Source organism: Crinia signifera, chromosome 1 (genome assembly GCF_055691185.1).
Source record: "Crinia signifera chromosome 1, ASM5569118v1, whole genome shotgun sequence".
Taxonomy (NCBI): domain Eukaryota; kingdom Metazoa; phylum Chordata; class Amphibia; order Anura; family Myobatrachidae; genus Crinia; species Crinia signifera.
The window spans coordinates 244,046,021-244,061,398 of NC_139217.1; the positions used below are offsets into that span (position 1 = coordinate 244,046,021).

A 15,378-nucleotide genomic window follows, 5' to 3' on the forward strand; every position below is an offset into this window, starting at 1 on the left:
CCGACAAAAAACTTTTTTATGTACATTTTTTATGTGTGTGTATTTAGAATAGTTTTACAGGCAGCATAATCACTATATTTCCCTGAAGGAAGGGAAAACACAAAAGTATACAAAACATATAGTGAATTGGTGCTCTTTATGAACCCTTAGGATGAAAATGTATGAGCAGTACGGATGGTGTAATGGTTAGCATTACTGCCTCACAGTCATGGGTTCGATTCCCACCATGGCCTTAAATGTGCATAGTATGTCAATTCTCCCCGTAATTGCGTAGGTTTCCTCCCAAAATACAAAAATATACTGGTAGGTTAATTGACTCCTAAAAAAATTAACCCTAGAATGTCTGTGTTTGCGCATACATGTGGTAATGAATATAGATTGTAAACCCCACTGGGGCAGGGACTGATGTGAATGTTCGAATATTCTCTATAAAGAGTTGCGGAATATGTGTGCGCTATATAAGAAACTGTTAATAATAATAAATAATAATAAATCTGAAGCACAAGATGGAGTTATCCTTCAATGATCCAAGAATTTAAGCATTGCATCATCTAAATGAGTTTTAATAATGCAGTAAACCGCATTCCTTCAATATTTTTCATTTAACAACCCAACTTGTTTTATCCTTTACAGATGTCATCAGGGGTCACAATTTCTCCAATTAAGATTGTCCAGTAAATAGAGTACCAGATTTGTTATTTAGAAGTACCAAAAAAAGCGGTCCCTAATGCAGAAGGCAATTTTTTTTGTAACGGATTAAAATAGGCTTCAGTGGAAATACCTCCACAAGATAGTACTGTATACTTGTGTGTCAGGCACAAGTATATTTGTATTTCTTATGTAATAGCCCAGAACTATCACTCTGTGAGTGTGTGTATTACGCTGGCCGGAGTTACACACACTCACAGAGTCAGCATACACCCTATAGCTGCCGCAGGGCACCACACAATAGAACCATGATGACCACAAATTGAGGTGAACCACCCCGCCGCACACACCTGCTATATACTGGGCTACTATATAAGAGATAAGTGCCTGGTTAACAAAAAAGGAGGTCTCATGACGTCAGCGCAGGAGGCATGCCCTTCTGCCGTACACGCCCCTGCCTCTAAGTAGCGAATTCACCCATGCCCGCCGACCGCACCACCCCCTTCCTCCCCACCCATCAAACACTTCTAAGCCGCCCAATTCCCCCCCTGCCATACAGCCTGTGAGCGGTGGGAGCTCTTTTCGAATCCCCCCTTCAGCGACTCAGCAGCGGCGCATGCAACTCTCTTACCTCCGCCCTGGAATAACTAGCCCGCCGCCCCAGCACCCCCCAGCCACCCTGGAGGGAGGCGGAACAGTCTGCAGGAGCCCCAGCACACATGACAGCGCTGCCTGTCTGCGCTGTGTGCAGGATCCCCTCGCCCAGGACACCGTCGCCTGCCCGCGCAGCTTCATGCCTGGTACAACTTTTTCACGCCCCTGCTCTCCATCCTATTCTCTACCCTCCTGTCCCCTAATATGCCCCTTGCCTACACTTTATCTCACCCCCTCCCATTTAACCCTCAAGCTCCCTTCCACTGTCTTTCTCTCACTCCCCCTCTCTGTCTCACCTCTCTCCCTTCCCTTTCTCTTTCCTCTTTCTCACTCTCCCCATCCCCTTTTTTCTTTCCTGTTGGCTCTCTCCCCCACCCCTCTCTCCCTTGCGGCCTCTCTACTTTTTCTCTTCTCAGATGGCTTGCACCGGCCCTGCCTACACCCCTACACATTTACCGTACTACACTCCACACCACCTCAACACCCCATAATTCATTCACCCTAAGCCCACACACAATCCCTCCAACACCACTACAAATCACGCCGCACACATCCATCCGCCCCTCAAACACTTACACCACACACATCCAAGCACTCTCGCACCTACAATTCCAACATCCACATCACTGCCACACAATACCGGACCACAACAACATCACCACCACCACACAACCTACCCTACCTACAAAAAACCCACACCTTCTGCTCCAACAAACCTGCTACTCATACACCCACCCACACTCACAGCTCCTCAACAAACAGCCCCTTACATCCCCTACCTAGTATATAATATACTGTGACAAGGATCACAAACACAGGCACTCAGATGAACACAATGTTGTTTATTTTGACAGCATAGCATGTTAAATCCATCTGAAATTGGTATTACAGGCAGTAGCATACAGGCACTCTCAGCATAGCAAGGCTTCAATGGTCCCTACTGTAAAACACCCCCAGCCAATCATTTGGGTAGCTATTCCACCATCAAGATCAAGAGAACTTTGCCCTGGAAACCTTTATATCAGGAAATCCCAGGTGCTGCTGATTATACACCTGGGATTCTATATCTATCTATCTATCTATCTATCTATCTATATATATATATATATATATATATATATATATATATATATATATATATGATATAATGATATATGCAGCACCACAGTCATTGACTGTCATCTTACATTAATGACATTCAGATCCATAGCTAAAGGAGACCATGCTGGCCCTCCCCTGCCCCTGCTTCTTACCTCGCCCACCCAGCCATCAAAAGCATTTCCACACCCATCGGTCACCTCACCAGACTCCCCACCTGGCTGCAGACAAAGATAATGCCATCATCTCGCGAGAGCATCTGTAGCTTGAAGAGTGATTGAACACACGGTCAGTCACACCGCGCCGCTATACCCAGCACGTTAACCTCCCACCCTCGCATCCAATGACAGTCACCTCCGCGAGCCAGACAGAGCTTGCAGCAGCCACGGGATAATCCCAGAATCTGTGTGACTGTAAATCCTCTTGGAGGGTTGCTACCAAATCCATAAGAATCCAAGACATCCTGGAGAGGTTGCAACCCTACGCATAACCCACGCTGGTGTGGCTGCCAGCATGATGATGCTTGTAATTGTTAGTTTAATATGACAAAACTGAACAATTGTTGCCGTCATTGTCCACTTTTGTGCACTTCCATTTTCATGTGTGATGTGGCCTCATGCTGGTTTACTGACTTGAATTGAAAGCATTTAGGATTAGACAGTATCTATTTGATTGAAAGGTTGATGATTATCAGGTGTGGATTGATGGATAGGTATGGGTAGGTATGGGACCATACCGGTTCCTTTATATATATCAAAAGTGGGGTACCCTTTCAATGCGCTAGATGAGATAATTTAGGCAGCACTCTGTCAGTTCCCCCTGTTAGCTGGGGAAAAAGGGAATAGAAGGAAAAGATAGAAAACAGAGCGTGCCACTATTTGGAACGATCCACCACCAGAAGAATTGTAGTACTATACCGACAAGATCACTGTACAACAGTATTTAATACAATTTGTTAAAAAAAATAAAAACATTTTCATCTGTATGCAGTCAGTTAGCCGACTCGGTATAATCAGGAAAACACCCAACGCGTTTCGTCAAAAAATGACTTCCTCTGGGGTAACTTTCCGTAGGCAAAAGGACAGTGAATATAAGTATTAACTCTGGATAGAGGTCTTACTGACAAGATGTGTAAGAGTGTGTAAATGGATCCCTTGGAGATCTTAATGCTGATATCCAGCTGCAACAATTTCCATATATATCACTTAGAAAACGGGTCTTAAAAAAAATTCTCTTCAAGCCAGTTCCTCAAAGTGTAGGGTAACAGCAGACAAATATTGACCTGCAGTTGGTTGATATTTGTCTGCTGTTACCCTACACTTTGTCCATATATATATATATATATATATATACTGTATATATATATATATATATATATATATATATATATATATATATATATATATTACCCTATCTTTTCCATATATATATATAGAGATATATATATATTGAGGTTTGGCAGAACCGGCACACACAAACTTCCAAGAGACATCTGCTGGGGTGCCACACTCAGGCCACAGTCCATGGGGGTACAGCCAATGTATATAGTAGAAACAGAGAGCACTCACCAGTCTTCAAGCAGTATGATGCAAATAAAAAACTTTTAATACATCACCAAAGTCTCAGGCAAACGGTCTAGACCGTTTGCCTGAGACTTTGGTGATGTATTAAAAGTTTTTTATTTGCATCATACTGCTTGAAGACTGGTGAGTGCTCTCTGTTTCTACTATATATATATATATATATATATATATATATATATATATATATATATATATATATATACAGTATATATATATATATATATATATATATATATATATATATATGAAGACAAGAAAAGGGTATAGAGGTGCGCTGATAGTTTCACAGATAATGTGTGCACATGGATATATAATAACAGATTTGTTTTAAAAAATTTATTTCATAAAATGACATAAAACATACTTAATCATGGATCTAGTAGGATAAATTACATGTGTAACACACAATTTCCGACAGATTATGATACAATGAAATATCTTAATTTTCAGTTGAAGAACCCTTTATTCTGAAAGACCCTACGCGTTTCGTCCCGGTGTTCTTTCCATCTGATGGGCCCTTATCTAACTCTAACAATAATTTGTGTAATAGATGATATCATTATTCGCTTATTTCATTATATATGTCATGCAGTGGTCTCCAGTTAATATGCTTGTATTGGAACCCATGGTCTATGTAATTCTACCTTTATTTTATTATACATGTCATGTGGTTGTCCCCTGCTAATATGCGTGTATTGGAACCTTTGGTCTATGTAATTCTATTAAGTATACTCGTTAAGATGTATTGTATATTAGCCATATGCCTGACCACTTCATACCTTTATCTGAAAAGCTCTTGAAGTTGGGCAAGCCCCCTGAAGTACTTTATTTGTATTTCTTTTAAACCTATTTTAGGAGAAACCTCACCGTATTCTTTGTCTACGGCATTGAGGAGCACTGAATTTAGATCATAAAACACCTATAGCAGTTGGCTTATGTTTTTATTCTGGATCTTTGGTATGTATATATACTGAAATTGTCCTTCCGTCTTAACTTTATGCCGTATTATGTCACACCATGTCTTCAGACATGTCTTAATTCTCATTGGTTGAAATAATATTTCAGATACCATTGTCAGTATTCATTCCGATCAGGGCACAGATTTCCCTTCTTTTCCATCCAACCGGTTTATATGAACTCATCTATCGATTGGTATGTTAACCACCCATATCTATGTTTTCACATTCAGGTGTTTGGGAATAAAGGTACCGTTATTTATCAATTTTCCTCTTTCACCTCCTCACCATTACTGATTATTCAGTATCCTCCTCCGCATTCCTCTCATCCTTTTTTACCCTCTTTGTCTAAACCCTATTTTAGGGAATTCTTAATATCTATCCATTAGTTTGGTTATATTAATTTGAAAACTTCTATTCGGCATTGTTTCACCTTCTTAGATACCCTTACACCCCTGAAGAAGTCCCACCGGGACGAAACGCGTAGGGTCTTTCAGAATAAAGGGTTCTTCAACTGAAAATTAAGATATTTCATTGTATCATAATCTGTCGGAAATTGTGTGTTACACATGTAATTTATCCTACTAGATCCATGATTAAGTATGTTTTATGTCATTTTATGAAATACATTTTCTAAAACAAATCTGTTATTATATATCCATGTGCACACATTATCTGTGAAACTATCAGCGCACCTCTATACCCTTTTCTTGTCTTCATGTTTATAATATACCTCTATTAACAGCGAGGTATCTAGAGGTGCTGCGAACCTTAGAGCGCAGACAGGGCCCCAACCCCCCTTTTTATATATATATATATATATATATATATATATATATATATATATATATATATACATACATACAGTTTGGTTGTTTGGTACTCCGAATAAAGATGCAACTTGCCTGGTGCCTTCCCAAGTATTTTTGCTGAGTTGGTTGCTTGTGGCAGAGTCTACAAGTAGAGGGCGGCACTCAACAGGCTTTAGGTAATCAAACCATTTTATTCAGTGCAGATATTTAGAACAGTGTCATATGTCGACGTTTCAAGGCTGTGTCAGCCTTTTCTTCAGGACGTGAGCTGAGAAAGTGCAATGTGCTGTGCAAAGGGAAATAAAGAAGCTGAGCTGTGCGCTCTCTTACCTTATATCTAGCAGCTATGAGTAAAGTGTCCTGTCTGAGACACCGGGGTCCGGGTGTCTGACATCCGGGTCTGTAGGTTCCGCCACTGTCAGATACACGCAGGGCCGGTGCCACCACTAGGCAGCTTTAGGCATTTGCCTAGGGCGCCGGCCCTGGAGGGCGGGAGTTGGACTAGGTGTCGTCCTCGCCCGCCGCATCGCCTGTGCCCGTCGAGACTTGGCAGCAGCAACAGCAGCACCGGCAGCCAGAGGTGAGAGGACACACTCCTACTCCCTCCGTGCTGCCGCCGCATCACACCCCCCCCGCCCCCTGTGGGGATACTAGTGGTAGCAGCAAGGGGACAACCGCAGCCTGTGCCTGGCCAGCCTCCGCTCCCAGCTCTACCTGTGCGCTCTAAGCTCAGCCTGTGTCTGAGCAACCCAGGTGGGGTCCAGGGAGAGCCGGAGAGCCCTGCACGCAGCCAGGCTCACCCCCTGGCCGTCCAGCACAGCGAGGAGCCGGAGTCTGGCCAGAGCCCTGCGCCCCGGAGCTCCCCGCAGATCCAGCAGCACAAGCCGGAGACTGTTACACTCTTCCTCCCCTCCGCGCTGCTGCCGCATCGCACATCCTCCCCCCGCCCCCCGTGAAGATACTCAGCGGCAGCAGCAGCACGGCCACCGGCAGCAAAAGGAGGTGAGTGTACACTCTCCTCCCCCCCATGCTGCCGCCGCCACATCGAACATCCCCCCCCCCCCCGCCACCCGTGGAGATATTGCCCATGGAGCAGGCGAGCGCCGGGGAGCCCCCCCCCCCGCCTAGGGCGCTCCGGTGCCTAGCACCGGCCCTGGATACACGGCGTATGAACAGGCACTTGTGAGAAGACCAGCTACACACTGCTGGATAAATCAGTGAAAAAAACAATTAGTGAATATTCATATAAAACTTAGTCAAGCTGCTAGAATACTTGGTACTTATGTAATATCTGGGCTCCTGTTTTTCTTATGAGACCCCGTGCGCTCGCCACACTATATAAAATCAACTCCATGCGTAGTTGGATAGTAGGGGTATGAAAAAATGGGGTGCATTTAACATGGGAGCCCAGATAATATATAAGTACTGAATACTTTTTTTTAAAACGGGGACGACGTGCTTATTGTGTTAAAAATGTCTATATAGATATACCTGGGTGCGAGTATAATTAATAATCAATTTAGGAATTACTTGCATAGCATCTCATTGCACCTCTCTTACAGTACGTGCTTTTATACATGGGTATACATATTGTTATAATCATAATACAGTATACATTTATAGCAGTTAATTTTCTTAAATAAAAGCATTCCAGGCTATTTTCTCGTTTAACCCCTCTGGCGCCGATGAGTTCAATCTAAAAATCCATTGTGATTCTCTTTGTGATAAGATCTTTTGCCTGTCACCTCCTCTTGGTAATGGGGGGATATGGTCAATTATTTAATCCGTAGACTACTGACTGAATGTCCACAAGATTAAAAATGTTTCGCTACGGGTTGTTCGATTTTTTTCCCCTGCCAGGCAAGCGCTGATGGCCGAACGGTGAAGGGCCACCCGTTCTCTAAACGTTCTAATGGTCTGTCCCACATAATATTTGCTGCAAGGGCAGATTATGATATAAATTATGTATTGCGATTTACAGTTAGGTACATGATTTAGTTTATATTTTTGTCCAGTTGAGGGGTGGGCGAAATCATGCCCTGCTAGCATGGTATTGCAGGTCGTGCATGAGGGGTATTTATAGCACCCTGGTTTTTTTCTTTGTATGTTGAACAAATATTGGGTGGTTTGGGAGTGATGTTGGTTTTTACCAATATATCTTTTAAATTTTTTCCCCGTTTATAACTGGGCATTATATTTTTTTGTTTAAAACAAGGTAGTGTGGGATCACTTTTGACTATTGGCCATACTGCATGTAGTGCCCTTGGTAATACCTGGCTGGCTGGCGTGTAAGTGGTCACAAAGGGAATTTTGTCAAAGGTAGATTGTTTTTTATTTTGCAATAGGTTGTTTCGTGGAATTCGCATTACTTGTGCTTTTTGTTGTTTTAAAATAGCAGCATCATATCCCCTTGATATAAATTTGTTGACCATCATATCTAAGCTGGCTTCAAGCTTGGTGGGGTCTGTTAATACGGGCAACCCGAATCATTTGTGATTTGGGGAGACCCTTTTTTAAGGGTGGCGGATGGTTACTGCTATATTTTAACAGCGTATTCCTATCTGTGTTTTTTTGGAACACTGAGGTAGTAATGCAGTGGTTAACTGCAGTGTCATTCTGTTGGAGTCAGTTGTGCTTATGTTTTTTAATTAGACATAAAGCGTCATGTGAGTTGATACTCCGTGAGCTCTGGGCACTTGATTGACATCTCCGGCCTATTTAGGGGATGTGAGTATGTGCGGTAGCCACGTCCTCTGACGAAGTCCCAGTGACGAAACACGTCAGGGCGTGGCTATCCGCACTCGCTGGCTGTTCCTGTGACTCCTTTGGACCCTCCGCCCGATCCCGCTCTCCTTCAGGCGCCTGCCCGCAATCCAGCGGGGGACGCCTGTGAGGTACTCGGTTCTACGGGACCAGGATTGCCCAGCTGCTTAGCCTTGGCTTTTATATGTCATGTCATGTGATATCCAGTCCACCCTGTTTTAAATTTGGTACGAGCATTCACTTTGCTCTCCCTGGTCTAAAATATTTTTAACTCATTAAAACTCTTTTAATGCACCATGAAGTGCACCTTCTTATGTTTCTTATATATATATATATATATATATATATATATATATATATATAAAACGACAGACAGACACACTGTTTCAAATCATAAACGATATAATTTTTTTTTGACAGGTCTAAAGGCAATTGGTTTATGTTCTCATGGTGAAACTACATTTGTGGAGCCAAAATCTGTATTAGACAGGTAAGTGAGCATCCCAAATTAATTTGTTATTTATAGTAATTGTCAGTTGGTCGAAGATGAATAATAGAAATGTACTGTGCTCCGCGTATGTAAGCAGCTCGGTTATATGAATGATGATGAGTGCTTGCAGAACGTAAGTTTATGAGAATAGATAAAGAAAAGGGAGAAAGAATATAAGAAAGGTAGGATGCTTACAATTATAGATGAATAAAAATAATAGAAATAAACATTAAACCGTGAATGAAAAATAAATATAAAAAAAATAAGGCTAAACATAAATAAAAATAAGGATTGGCACCTGTGAAAATAAAATGTTAATTGTTTACACCTTTGGGGAATGTAGGTGTCCTTTATTAGTGAATGCTAACCTATGACACGCGTGTCACTAGTGACAAGACAAGGCACTTTGACTGACATGCAGACACAGGTCCATCTGACCAACTGGTGCGTAGAGTGAAGACCCGGAAGTGCGCAAGGGAAGCGGATAAGCCAGCACACATGCTGCGCTGCCAACAGGAAGGGGACAGAGGGGGGAGTCACCTGTCCACTGGAGGGAGCAGACGTGTATGGAGCTAGCTCCCGCTCTCCTATAGTCCAACCCTACTGCTGTAGTTGGGCCTGTGGAAGCGCCTGCTGGGGACTAAAGACCTGCCTGCCGCTGAGTCCTGGCACCTGACCCGGAGGATCAACAGAGGCTACCAGAGGAGCTTTAAGTGAGGTGAGGACTGGGCTCTGGCATCCTGCTGTTGTGGCAGCCATTTTGAAAAGGGAGACCCTGCTCTTTCTGTCCAGGAGACCCGCAGATTACCCTCCCTGGGACACCTTTCCCACACATGGGCTCTGTTGAAAACTCTGCAGGCTCCGAATTCCACACAATTCAGTACTTCTGTTGGCACTGGTAGCTGCCTTTTTGACAGACACTGTATAAGTGCAGCCTTCTTAAATTATATCTTGCTCTTTCACATTGACTTTCATATTTATAATGGGCACCACAGTGTGTGTGGCATATGTATAATGGGCATCACGATGTGTAGCATATGTATAATGAGCATCATGGTATGTGGCATATGTATAATGGGCATCAAGGTGTGTGGCATATGTATAATGGGCATCATGGTGTGTGGCATATGTATAATGGGCATCACGGTGTGGCATATGTATAATGGAGCATCACGGTGTGTGGCATATGTATAATGGGCATCACGGTGTGGCATATGTATAATGGAGCATCACGGTGTGTGGCATATGTATAATGGGCGTCGCGGTGTGTGGCATATGTATAATGGGCATCATGGTATGTGGCATATGTATAATGGGCATCACAGTGTGTGGCATATGTATAATGGGCATCACGGTGTGGCATATGTATAATGGGCATCACGGTGTGTGGTATATGTATAATGAAGCATTACGGTGTGTGGCATATGTATAATGGGCGTCACGGTATGTGGCATATGTATAATGGCTGCAAATATCACCAAATTATTGATATTTCTTCAATTGACACGCGACTTGAGGAAGGCTACACTTTTTTACGATTTTCGAAACACCAAGCTGAAAAGATTAGCCATCACTGCTCTAGGGTTATGTTGGCAATAAGGCTCTTGTGGTCCCGCTGGAATGCATGATCGGCCGGATGCCATGGTGCACACACACACGCATCTCCAGGAGGAGACAGGACCACAAGGAGGCTCACCAATCTAAAAAGACAATCGCCCATATCTCACGACACACAGAAGCAAATCATTTTGTTAAGCTGTGATATAGTTGCGATTTAAGCCTGGCTGCCACTTACACAATCACCTGCTCACATCAATCCCGGGTCCTTGGCTGCATAGTACGTCCAGCAAATTTGTCCCTTGTTCAAGCACCAAAGGTGACAAGGATCACATAGACTGGGTAAAAGTTCAAACAGCACCTTTATTTCTTCAGCAGTTATCATTCACATGGATATCAGCAGTTACAGTGTTTCATTGCACAGTCATAGTAACAATCCTGGTTTATAGTCAAATTACTTCTATGGAAATCCCAGACCCCAATATAATGCCTGGCCAGCTAGTTTAGCGTCAGGAGTCTCTTACATGACTCCAGAAACCATTCCCAAAGGTAGCTAACAGGTGCATCTAATCAACTTGGCTTTAGTTGATTCCTCAAACTAAAATCTGAACTGGATCCATGTTATCTGCAAATATATGTTGACACAAATACATGTGGTTGTAACGGGATGCAGTTACAATCCCGGCGGTCGGGATCCCGGCGTTCAGAATCCCGACGGCCGAAATGCCGACACTTTCTCCCTCCTGGGGAATAAAATAGGTGGCGAGCGCAGCGAGCCACCGTGCCAGCAAGCGAGCCTGCAAGGGGCTTCATTGCACTCCCCCCGCTGTGCAGTAGGGATTCCGACTTCGGAGAAATGACTGTCGGAATCCCGACTGTCGGTGTGTCATACCACACCCATATGGCAGGGGTTCCCAATTTTTTTTGAATCATGGCACCCTAGAGGGGAGTGGTTCTTAATCCCAGTGGTCGGAATCCCGGCGTTCAAAATCCCAACGCCGGAATCCCGACCACCAAAATCCCGACAAGGGGGGGGGGGGGCGTGGATCGCCCCCCGTTGCGGGCTCGCTGTGCTCGCCACGCAGCAGGCCCGGTGCCTCGCTATGCTCGGTACACTATTTTATTCTCCCTCTATGGGTGTTGTGGACACCCACATAGGGAGAAAGTGTTGGGATTTCGGCGGTCAGGATTTTGAATCCCGTGATTCCGACAGCCGGGATTGTAACTGCATCCCCCCTAGAGTATCAGAATATTTTCACGGCACCCCTAGGCCAAAAAAATATTAATTCTATGCAATTCTTAGGATCAGTTATGTGGTAAAGGGCAGGATTTACTTCTGTTTGTACACATTGTATGATTGGCAGCCACCAGCACTGGTTTTGCTCATAAATAATTAACTATTAATAATATGAGTTGGTCCTGGACCACCAACCCGGGGCACCCCTGCAAGTGTCTCGAGGCACCCCAGGGAGCCATGGCACACAGATTGGGAATCACTGGTGTATGGCCTTTAAATATAGGATAAAGAGGGCAGTGTCTCATGAAAAGTGTGATTGGGACTTAGTCCTACTGTAATTTATTTGATGTTCGCAGTTAGAGAGTTTACCCAATCTTCTATGGTGTTTAGTCCCTTTGAACTCCTTTATGAGAGACAACCCAGGGGGATTTTGGATCTGTTAAAAGAAGGGAAGGTAAAAACAATCACGTCGGTAACCTAACGTCATTAAGTTTGTGTCCCAATTGTAAGGCAGATTGCACCACTCCTGAACACACATGGAAAGGGCTCAACAGCATCAAAAACATATGACGTTACCGCAGTCAACCAGTCCTTTAACACGGTAGACAAGGTGCTAGTGCTTGTGCCCACTAATTAATGCAATATGTATGCTTATGAGATCATAGAGGCAGTGGGAACGGTCAATTACAAGGTTGGACAGGAGGGTAGAAAAAAAGGGGTACAACTCTACAATGCAAATCTGTTATAACCTTGGAAATATAGTGCCAGTCAGCCCTCTTTGGTGGAAAAAAGGGTCCCACAATCTAGCCATAGTCATAGAGGAATCAAACAGCGAGTGCAATAACCACATTCAGGGCAGTAGAGAGTCTGGCCAGGCCCAGGTACTTTTCAGGGGGCGTGGCATAATCATGTGAGGCATAGTCATACAGCTCACATGATTATGCCACGCCCCCTGAAAAGTACCTGGGCCTGGCCAGACTCTCTACTGCCCTGAATGTGGTTATTGCACTCGCTGTTTGATTCCTCTATGACTATGGCTAGATTGTGGGACCCTTTTTTCCACCAAAGAGGGCTGACTGGCACTATATTTCCAAGGTTATAACAGATTTGCATTGTAGAGTTGTACCCCTTTTTTTCTACCCTCCTGTCCAACCTTGTAATTGACCGGTCCCACTGCCTTTATGATCTCATAAGCATACATATTGCATTAATTAGTGGGCACAAGCACTAGCACCTTGTCTACCGTGTTAAAGGACTGGTTGACTGCGGTAACGTCATATGTTTTTGATGCTGTTGAGCCCTTTCCATGTGTGTTCAGGAGTGGTGCAATCTGCCTTACAATTGGGACACAAACTTAATGACGTTAGGTTACCGACGTGATTGTTTTTACCTTCCCTTCTTTTAACAGATCCAAAATCCCCCTGGGTTGTCTCTCATAAAGGAGTTCAAAGGGACTAAACACCATAGAGGATTGGGTAAACTCTCTAACTGCGAACATCAAATAAATTACAGTAGGACTAAGTCCCAATCACACTTTTCATGAGACACTGCCCTCTTTATCCTATATTTAAAGGCCATACACCAGTGATTCCCAAACTGTGTGCCATGGCTCCCTGGGGTGCCTCGAGACACTTGCAAAACAGAGATAAAAATATTGGGTACTTGTTTCCTAGCACGGCCACAATCTTGTGGATCGTGTACCTTTAAGTTAAGGTACACGATCCACACGATGGACCCGATTTCCTTTGAAATCAGGTCCATTTTGCCGGCTAAGGCACAATATCGGGGGCATCGCGTCGGTCGGGACCATTAACATTGGTCCCGACGCGACCGACGCGATGCCCCCGATTTTTCCATAGGCTTCAATGTTAAAAAATATTTTAACATTGAAATCGTGAGGATCGTGTCGGGAAAGGTAAAATATCGGGGGCATCGCGTCGGTCGGCACCATTAACATTGGTCCCGACGCGACCGACGCAATGCCCCCGATTTTTCCATAGGCTTCAATGTTAAAATATTTTTTAACATTGAAATCGTGAGAAAATGTGAAAAATGTGAAATGGGCCAATATGACCCATTTCACATTATAGATGTCCCCGTCGTCACCCCACGATAGACGCCAACCCGAAGCGTGGCGAGCGCAGCGAGCCCGCGAGGGTCGTCGGTGCGCGTCCTCCGACCTTTTCATTCCCCTACTATCCACGTCGGCGTGGAGTTGAGAATAGAATAGTGTGGCGAGCGCAGCGAGCCACCGAGCCGGAAGCGTGGCGAGCGCAGCGAGCCCCGCGAGGGGACGCGTATAACTTCACAGGTATACGCGTCCCCTCGTGGGGCTCGCTGCGCTCGCCACGCTTCGGGCTCGGTGGCTCGCTGCGCTCGCCACACTATTCTATTCTCAACTCCACGCCGACGTGGATAGTAGGGGAATGAAAAGGTCGGAGGACGCGCACCGCCGCCCCTCGCGGGCTCGCTGCGCTCGCCACGCTTCGGGTTGGCGTCTATCGTGGGGTGGGGTTTACGCCGTTAAATTTGGGGGGGTTGGGAATATTTTACATTGAATCCAATGTAAAATCGGGTCCCAGGGACCCGATTTACATTTCATTCAATCAAAAAATCGGGTCGGTCGCGTCGATCGCATCGCATGCGACCAAATCGCATGCGATCGACGCGATTTTTCCGACACGACCACCCCGATGTAAATCGGTGTGGCCGTGCTAGGAAACAAGTACCAAATATTGTTTCTAAGTACCTCCCTGGCCACACTGCAGCCCAGCACACAGCACCATGTGTTGGGTTGAGTAGATCTACTGGAGCTTCTACTGGCAGCTATCAGGGGCTCCACTGGGCCCCTCTATCAGACCTGGGCCCAACTAATTAGTAACCCCTCCTTTGGCGCCACTGACCCCAATGTCTAAACGTTCGGGTGTTTAATATTCCGCAATGACTATCGTAAATAAAATCCATTTTCTCGCTTTGACTTCTACCCTATGCCCAAGGTTTATGAGCTAGTGGAAAATTTAGCAAAAGGACAGTATCTTACCACTCTCGATTTAACAAAAGGGTATTGGCAGATTCCTTCATCTAAAGCTGATAAAGCCAAAACAGCCTTCTCTACCCCAGAGGGCATATTTCAGTACAAAAAGCTGCATTTTGGTTTACATGGTGCACTAGCAACCTTTCAAAAGAGCTATGAACAAGTTGCTGCATCTGCATATTTAGACAACATTGTCATCTTTAGCTCTGACTTGGGGAGTCACACCTACCACTAGAGGTAGTGTTAAGATCTCTACGGGTAAACAGGTTTACTGGCAACCCTGTAAAATGAGTTCCCGGTATGGTGGAAGCAAAATATTTGGGGTACATTGTAGGCAGAGGACAGGTTAAACCTCAGCCTAGTAAGGTAAAAGCAGTTATTACTCCGCCTAAACCCAAATGTAAGTCACAACCTAGGACATTTCTTGGTCTGCTGGGATATTACCAGTGGCGGCTTTTACCTCGTTGGAGGAGAGGGGCTGCCGAAATGCTGCCCTCTTCGGTGCCGATGCTGATGGTCCCCACCACCGCCTCCATCTTCTTGTTC

At 44.6% G+C, this 15,378-nt stretch overlaps 1 protein-coding gene across 8 annotated transcripts in view; it reads left to right on the forward strand.

The window, feature by feature from the left end:
• SHOC1 (shortage in chiasmata 1) overlaps positions 1-15,378 on the forward strand; it is a 310,818-nt gene that overhangs the window by 233,181 nt on the left and 62,259 nt on the right. For all 8 annotated transcript variants that reach the window (XM_083179518.1, XM_083179550.1, XM_083179508.1 and 5 more), the window contains one exon: positions 8,935-9,004. In XM_083179518.1, the coding sequence (XP_083035644.1) occupies positions 8,935-9,004 (70 nt within the window). The remainder of the gene's footprint in view (positions 1-8,934; positions 9,005-15,378) is intronic.